The sequence below is a fragment of the Nycticebus coucang genome, chromosome 16 (genome assembly GCF_027406575.1).
Source record: "Nycticebus coucang isolate mNycCou1 chromosome 16, mNycCou1.pri, whole genome shotgun sequence".
NCBI lineage: Eukaryota > Metazoa > Chordata > Mammalia > Primates > Lorisidae > Nycticebus > Nycticebus coucang.
Genome location: NC_069795.1, coordinates 79399763 through 79408624, shown reverse-complemented (window position 1 = coordinate 79408624; position 8862 = coordinate 79399763). Strand labels below are relative to the sequence as shown.

At 53.6% G+C, this 8862-nt stretch overlaps 1 protein-coding gene across 1 annotated transcript; it reads left to right on the top strand.

The window, feature by feature from the left end:
* Positions 1 to 58: 58 nt before the first annotated feature.
* On the top strand, positions 59 to 4238 carry HES1 (hes family bHLH transcription factor 1). Its single transcript, XM_053564428.1, has 5 exons — positions 59 to 191; positions 1125 to 2138; positions 2269 to 2364; positions 2580 to 2667; positions 3313 to 4238. Exons 2-5 carry the CDS (start codon positions 2031 to 2033, stop codon positions 3861 to 3863), a joined length of 843 nt encoding a protein of 280 aa, XP_053420403.1. The 5' UTR covers positions 59 to 191; positions 1125 to 2030; the 3' UTR covers positions 3864 to 4238.
* Positions 4239 to 8862: the final 4624 nt, after the last annotated feature.

Sequence of the window (8862 nt, the reverse complement as noted above, 5' to 3'; positions counted from 1 at the left end):
GCGGCGGCGGCGGCTCCTCCCGGCGCGCAGCCCGGCCAGCCGGCAGCACGCAGCCGCCCGCGCCGCCCGCCTCCTCCCGGCCGCCCGCCGGCGGCCTCCCGGGCGCAGTGAGGGGGAGCTGCCCAGCCGCCCTGGGCCGGGGGAAGGGGCGGGCGGCGCGAAGCCGCTCTAACCGCAGCCGCCGAGCGGAGGTAGGAGGCTGACCCGGCCGCTTCCTAAGTGCGGTCAGGCATCTTGTGACCGCGGCGGGCGCCGAGGGCCCCGCGGGTGGGTGGGGGGGAGGGCGGGAGAAAGGAGCAAACAAGGAGGCCCCTTCTCTCCCTCCGGCTGTTGTCGGCCGAGTTAAAACCCCAAACCCGAAATTGGGGGTGGGGAGTGGGGGTTTTAATAATTCCCCACTCTCCACCCCTGGCGTGCGCTCCACTCCCGGAAGAGCTGACCTTGGCCCGGGGAGGTGGGGGTGGGGTGGGGTGGGGGAAACAGAGTAAGCGCGAAGGCTCGGCTCCCAGCCTGCCGCCCCCTCGGATTCCTGGCCCGGCGGGCCGGAGGAGGGGGCCCCGGACACACACACACACACACACACCCCACACGCAGCGCGCGCCAATGAGCCCAGGCCAGGCGCAGGGGGCGGGGTTTTCCCAGGCTAGAGCACAGCAGCTGCTATTTACCTTCTTGGCTTCTCCCGGGGACCAGGAACCAGCCCCCGCTCTCCGCCGCCCGCCGCCGCCCCCCGCCTCCCTGCCCCCGGGGCGCGCGCACACACACTCACATACGCACGCACACACACATCCTCCAGGCCAGGCCGCAGCCGCGGCGGCAATAAAACATCCTGGCACGTGCTCCGGCTCCAGGCGCGCCCTCGCCGGCCGGCTGATGTCAAACTGCAGCTCGGCTGGTGTAGCTCTTAAAGGGCCCGCGCACGCCGGGCGCCTAGGCTGCCGTGGCCGCCCGCAGGGCGAGTATAGAGAGGCTGCTTCCTTGCCCGCCACGTCTACGTGCCGCAGAACCTAGAGCCTCGGGGTGGAAAGGGAAAGGGTGGTGAAGGATCTCGAGTCTCTGAGGCATTGCCATCAAAGCCCCCCTTGTTCATTTTTTATTTGAAATTCCATTTCCTTTCTACCCAGTGGGAAATTATTTAGAATGCCCAAACTGAAGAAGACTGAGGGATTGGGACAGAGGTGCACATTCAAGAACCACCTTGCTCTGAAAAACCTGCAACTGTAAGGTGGAGGACAATTTTTCCTTTTTCAGCATGCAAAAAGGAAAAATTTTTATCGCTTTCTTGCATGATCTACCTTGATCCCCCTTAATGTACAGTCTAAGCGGGAAATCACTTATATGTGTCGGTAACTCACATCCTTGCACTGTGCTGTTATCCTATACCTGTTTTGAAAATGTTTCACATGAATTTCTTATTACAATCAAAGCAGCTGTATTTCACGTAAGAAAGGGAATAAAAAGCAAAGATTCAGGGCCCCAAAGAAGTAAACTAAATCAAAACCACAGCGGAAAAATCTCCTACAGCAAAGTCCAGAGGGAAGAGTAGCAAAGGGTTAAAATCCTTTTGATTGACGTTGTAGCCTCCGGTGCCCCGGGCTCAGGCGCGCGCCATTGGCCGCCAGACCTTGTGCCTGGCGGCCAATGGGGGGGCGCGGTCCACGAGCGGTGCCGCGTGTCTCCTCCTCCCATTGGCTGAAAGTTACTGTGGGAAAGAAAGTTTGGGAAGTTTCACACGAGCCGTTCGCGTGCAGTCCCAGATATATATAGAGGCCGCCAGGGCCTGGGGATCACACAGGATCTGGAGCTGGTGCTGATAACAGCGGAGTCCCCGGTCTACGTCTCTCCTTGGTCCTGGAATAGGGCTACAGATCACCAAGTAGCTGTAAAATATTAAGTAAACCCTCAGCACTTGCTCAGTAATTTTGTAAAGTCTCAAGTAAAAGGGACATAAACAAAAAATTCTCTTTTGTGCAGAACTCCAAAAATAAAATTCTCTAGGGATTTAAAAAAAAAAAAAAAGAGGAAAGAAAATGCCAGCTGATATAATGGAGAAAAACTCCTCGTCCCCGGTGGCTGCTACCCCAGCCAGTGTCAACACGACACCGGACAAACCAAAGACAGCATCAGAGCACAGAAAGGTAAGGGCGGTACCTGTATCTCTGCAACCCATAAATTAAGCAGGGGTTGGGGGAGAGTTCCTTTCTCTCTTGAAACGGGCGAAGTGGCAGATCCCATGGGAACTCAGGGCTCTTTTTTATTTCTTTGCAGTCTTCGAAGCCTATCATGGAGAAAAGACGAAGAGCAAGAATAAATGAAAGTCTGAGCCAGCTGAAAACACTAATTTTGGATGCTCTTAAAAAAGATGTAAGTGGGGAATGCTGCTTATTTTTTAATAAATTAAAAAAAATAACTATCAGCTACTAAGAGTGAAGCCCTCGGCCTGCTTTCTTCTGTCGGTAGGGCCGGTCCCCTCTTGCCGGGGTCCGAAATATTGGCGCCCGGGCCAGAAGGGACCCTTCGGCACCTCATGGCAGCTGACAAGGGTCTCACTTTCTTCCCTTGCCTCTTCTTACGTGCAGAGCTCGCGGCATTCCAAGCTGGAGAAGGCAGACATTCTGGAGATGACAGTGAAGCACCTACGGAACCTGCAGCGGGCGCAGATGACGGGTGAGGGCGGCTTGCCGGGTCTCCCTCTGCGGGCGTCCCTCTCGCCCAGCGGTGATTTCTTCCAGACTTCCGTCCATGGCTCTGAGAGGCATTCAGCTACATTTTACTGACTTGGCTCAGTCTCGTGTTCCCACGGTCTGGGGCTTATTTATAGCCACAACTCCAAGTTGTTACTGTTCCGGAAAGGGAGGGAGAGAGGTTGTAGCCGCGAGGGTGGCGGGCGGCTTGGCTGTGGGGGAAGTGGGTAGGGGACGAAAGGACTTAGGTCGGTGGCGGTTTTGAACTGCGTGGAGCCCAGAGGTTGACTAGTTTGGCACTCCTCCCCCCATCCCATTACCGAAGGGGAAATGAGGTTCGGATGGCAGACTGGGGAGCATTGCCCAAGGTCACACAGTAGATTGTACGCGGGGGTGGGGGTGACAGATCTGGGCTGAGATCGGTTTAAGTGCAGCCACAAAGAATGCGGAGGGAGTCTTGCTTCCGTCTCGACTCTGGTTTTTCTAAACCCACCCCACTCTCCCAGTTGGAGGCAGTTTCCTGGGCGCGAGGTTAGGGAGGCACACCCCAGAGACCTCCCAGGGCGGGAGGCAGTGGTCATGGCGCCAGGGCCGTTCAGTGACCCGGCTGTCTCCTTCTGGCCTGCAGCGGCACTAAGCACAGACCCAAGCGTGCTGGGGAAGTACCGTGCCGGCTTCAGCGAGTGCATGAACGAGGTGACCCGCTTCCTGTCCACGTGCGAGGGCGTTAACACCGAGGTGCGCACCCGGCTGCTGGGCCACCTGGCCAACTGCATGACCCAGATCAACGCAATGACCTACCCCGGGCAGCCTCACCCCGCCTTGCAGGCGCCGCCGCCGCCCCCTCCAGGACCCGGCGGCCCCCAGCACGCGCCATTCGCACCGCCGCCGCCACTCGTACCCATCCCCGGGGGCGCGGCGCCCCCTCCCGGCGGCGCCCCCTGCAAGCTGGGCAGCCAGGCTGGAGAGGCGGCTAAGGTGTTCGGCGGCTTCCAAGTGGTACCGGCTCCTGACGGCCAATTTGCCTTTCTCATCCCCAATGGGGCCTTCGCGCACAGCGGTCCTGTCATCCCCGTGTATACAAGCAACAGCGGGACCTCCGTGGGCCCCAACGCAGTGTCGCCTTCCAGCGGCCCCTCGCTCACCGCGGACTCCATGTGGAGGCCGTGGCGGAACTGAGGGGTTCAGGCCACCCCTCTACTTAAACTCCCCAACCCATTTCTCTTCCCTCTGGACACTAAACAGGAACTTGGATACTGGGAGAAAAGAGGACTTTTGTGATTAAGTGGTTACTTTGTTGTTGTTTTTTAATTTCTAAAAAGTTACTTTTTTGTAGAGAGCTGTATTAAGTGACTGACCATGCACTATATTTGTATATATTTTATATGTTCATATTGGATTGCGCCTTTGTATTATAAAAGTTCAGATGACATTTCGTTTTTTACACGAGATTTCTTTTTTATGTGATGCCAAAGATGTTTGAAAATACTCTTAAAATATCTTCCTTTGGGGAAGTTTATTTGAGAAAATATAATAAAAGAAAAAAGTGAAGGCTTTTTTTATGTCTCAGAACTGATTATTTCAGAATATGTAAAAAGAGATTTTTAGTGGAATTTGAATTACCTGTAATCTGGGAATGCCACAAATGACTCTTTTGTTATTAAAAGAACATTTTAAAAAATCCATTAAACCTTTTACCAACCCTCCATAAACTAAAAAGACTAAATCCCATTTAATTTATAAGAACCTATCTGATAATGGCTTCTGTAATATGCTTGTGGTCGATCCCTTGAAGGACTTCCAAAAAATTATTTTAAAATAAAGTTTCAGTTGGGTAAGTCTTAAGTTCTTGTTCTATTAGATCCTTCTGAGAAATTTGAACAGGACTGAATTCATGAAGAAAATAGATCAGATCTCACTGCCTATTGTGCTTTCAGGGTGGCTCCTGGAGCCCTACTTCCCTGGGTAACTCACCGACGTCCAGAGTAAAATCATCCAACCACTCAAGCAACCTGCCTTCAAGTGTTGGGGGTCCTCATTAATTAGGGACAGTTAGACATTCACTAGCACCCAAAAGTTTGAAATGCCTCTCTGCACCCTCTTCAAGCAAGCTGAAAAGGTCAACAGATTTCCTTCTGCCAACGGACAGCTAGTTAGACTCCCAAGGGGAGACTGAGCCCAGATGATTAACAGCAGACATGTGTTTTTGATAAGTTTCTGTGCTTGCCTCTAATGGAGAAAGCATGTTGGGGCTGCGCTGGCAGGCACACAGGCCATCTTCCCCCTTTTAATACAAACAGCAAGCGACCCCTTCGCTTGGTCATGCCCCATTTCCAGGCAAGATGTGGGCTCCAGATAGAAGCAAAAGGGTTGTCTAGGGTTTCAGCTCACATAACCCTCCTTAACAAGTCCTAACTCAAAGCGGACAGCTTTAAACTGTGCCAGGATCTGCAGGGAATTTCTTCCAAATCCCATCACAAAGGCTTGTCAGATTTTGTCAGATTTGGCCAGGTGTTTGACTGCATCCAGGTGTTGGGGAAATGAAAACCACGAGCCCTGCGAGACCAGACACATCAGCCGCACTGTGGGTCTGGCGGGCGCGCCCTCCTCCCCCACCGCCGGCCAGTCCTCCTCCCCGCCCTGGCCCCTCCCGCCGGCCCACTCTCACCCCCCTTTCCTTAGAGCAGCTTCTGGGAGGAGAAGGTTGGTTGAGGCGGAGGGAGAGATCAATCTTTGAAGCTCTTCTAACAGATAAAGCCAACGATTTTCTGTCTTGTTTCAAAAGCTTTACCTCTACCCTGCCTTGCTCTGGCCTCTCCCACAGGCCAGTGTGGAGAGTGGCTCTATCATAGGAATGATCTATTAGACTGCAGTCATTTCTACCAAAATGCCTTAGGACCCAGCTTCTGTCCCAGAGGGAGAGGTTTAACAGATACTAACAAAAAGAAAGAAAGAAAGAAATTGGCATCTACTAGCCCTATTTTGTGTAATGAAAGGTGTCCAACACACTCCCCACCAAAGAAATACATACACACCCTTTTTTTTTTTTTTGACACAGTCTCACTTTATCACCCTCTGTAGAGTGCCTAGCATCACAGCTCACAGCAACTTCCAGCTCTTGGGCTTAGGCGATTCTCTTGCCTCAGCCTCCCCCACTACAACGCCCTGCTATTTTTTTTTTTTTAATTGCAATTTGGCTGGGGCCGGTTCGAACCGCCACCCTCAGTATTTGGGGCCAGCGCCCTACTCACCAAGCCAGGGCACCGGCACACCCTTCTTTATCATATCACTTTCCCACATTTTCCCTCTTATTTAAACACAAACATAACAACAATTGCTCCATTAAGATACCATAGCTCAAATGCTTCATTTGGTAACCCTGTCTTCTGGTCTCACCAGGAGTCCTTTAACTGTACAGAAATAATCCAGACCGCAGTCTCAGTTTTATAAAAGTAGTTCCTATATATATATATTTTTTTTTAATTCACTGAAGAAAAATAGTACACTAATTGAAAATTAGTCTCGGTGGCGCCTGTGGCTCAGCGGGTAGGGCGCCGGTCCCATATGCCGGAGGTGGCGGGTTCAAACCCAGCCCCGGCCAAATTAAAAAAAAAAAAAAAAAAAGAAAATTAGTCTCTACCTGTGCTGAAGGGTAACAACTGAAAAAAATATTTTTTATTAATATCACCAAAAATACATAGATACCTTACCAGTGAGGGAGACGAAATCAAAGGAAAATAAGTAAATATCTGGGGTATAGGGGAAATAATTAGTGATCTGAAAAGAACATGCTTCTTTTTTTCTCTGAAATTTGGGTATAGACTATTCAATGAGGCATTTGTTTTTGTCCAATATGGGTAGAGAGTGGAGACCTGAGAATGATATGGGCACTTTCAGGTTCTGGACCCAGCTATGCCCTCAAAGTCACTGTCACCTTGGCTAAGTCATTTTTCTTCTCTGGGACATTTCGAAGTCCATCAAGTGTGTAGTTTTATATCTAGGCCACCTTACTCTGCTACACCCTGGCTGTTCTTTAAGTAACTAGCAGGGAGAGAGGGAAGCTTTAAAGACAACTTCAATCTGGCCTCCCGGGAGGTCTCCCCCACCCCCACCCCAGCCTGCCTCGCCTAATTAAATGGCCTCAGGGCACACCCAGCAGCCCCTCTCCCTCGCCCCCGGCAGTGCTGATCAATCTGGGAGATAAGGCTCAGCTCCAAGCTCCGTGTCCGGATGCGGGCCGCCAGCCTCGCAGGCCGCGCGCATTAGCCTCTCAATGGAGACCTTCCGGGGCCCCGGACCCCTGCCGTCTCCAGCAGCATCCGGAGCGGGAAAGGCGCCGAACTGGAAGGCTGGGGTAGGTCCCTGGGTCAAGACTAGAGTCTCCCCCAAGCGGCTCACAAGTGCCACTCGGAGGCTTGCCCCTCCTCGCACCCCGTCTCACCACACGTGTTTCTGGAGTGGGGACGCGGGGGTTTAACTGGACCCCCTCACCGTCACCAGCGTCCTGGGAAGCCTGTCATTAAAGTCAATTAACTTTTCCCACACCCGTTGGCCGGTAACAACCCGCTGCTGCTAGCTTCCTCCCCGGCTCCTAAGTGCAACCAGATGGGCAGACGAGCTGCCCCCGCCGCGCGCCCTCCCCGGGGGCCCGGGGGTTCCAGGGAGGCCGCTGGGGCCCGCGGCCCGGGCAGAAGCGGGCCAGGGCGGCCACGCCGGGCCGGCCCCGGCGGCCCTGCGGCCAAGGTGGTTTGCTTAGCAGGCCCGGCTGCTTTCTGGCAGGAAATGAATAGCTCCCAGATGAGCTCAAGCAACCTGAGAGGTCGTGAGAACGGCGCGAACCCCCGCCTGTGCAGCCGGCAGCCTGCCAGGCCGCGGGGGGAGCGGGCGGCGGCGGCGGCGGCCGGAGGCCGGGAGGCCCGGCGGGCGGGCGGGCGCGCGGGCGGGCGGCGGCTGGGGAAAGAGGAGGAGGGAGCCGCTGACACACGAGCCCGCGCCCGCTCCCGCTGACAGGCAGGCCGCCGCCCGCGCCCGGCCGCTTCCCCCGCCCCGGGCCCCAGCGCCTCCCAAGCAGCAGGCCCGAGCCGCAGAGCTGCGGCCGCCCGGCCCCGCCGCGGCCTGGGGCTGGGGCTGCCTGCCAGTGTTTTTCCAGTTCCCCTGGTAGCTCCGGGCCGCATTTAGAAGCCGGGAAACGGAGCCGAGGCCAGTGCTGGGGCACTAGAGGCCCTCGCGGCCTGCAGAGCAGTGCCAGCGGTAGGCCGGGGGTGGGGGGGCAGGGGTGGGGAGTGAGGGGCGGGGGATGACATCCTAGCCCGAGTCGTCCCCCAAATAGACCCTGCCACAAGACAAGGACTCTAGGTGCCTTTACAATGAATTGAATCTCATCTCTAAAAGCCCTGAACACTTAAGTGCCCGGCAGGCTGCGGCAGGCGCTAAGAATATAATGCTGATTCAGACAGAACCTCTGTCCTCGCCGAGCTCTCTGTTTAGCTGGGGAGATCGATGAACACAAGTGACTCACCCCAGGCTTGATGTGCTAAGTGCCAAAACTGAAGTTTAAACAAAGGGCACCTAGAACAGAGAGATTAATTTTGATTAGAGGAAACCAGGCCAACTTCACAGAATTGGCACTTGAAGCTGAGAGCTGAGTTCAACAGGAAGAGTTAGGAATAGAAAGGTGAGAAAAAACGCAGAGATGAAAATATACAGGTTTAGATCGGGGATTTCAGTGTCCTCCATAGTGTTTTATTTAAATTTCCAAATATACAAATTGGCTTAGAAAAAGAAGGATAAGTTATCTACTTTGGTCCTTGGTTTATTGCAGGGCTTAGAAGCACATGATCTGGTTCCGGATCGCTTAGGTTTTTGAGACCAAGGCAAATTACAGTAAGTTGACCACCCAAGGGATTCAAACAAACTGGTCAACATACTTCCATTGAGTATGTATGGTTCATGATCAGTAAATAAGATTAGGCCAATTTAAGGAGGTGGTCAATGTAGGGAGGTGGTCAACTGTGGAGATTCTGCTATATTTAATTTCTCTGTGTCTCAATTTTGTAACTCTGTGTCTCATTTGTAACTTAGGGCTCATAAGGGCAGTACTTCACAGGGTTGTGAGAATGAAATGAGTAAATGCGCTTACAGCAGTTAGGATGGTGTTTAGCACATAAGCCCTCAATGT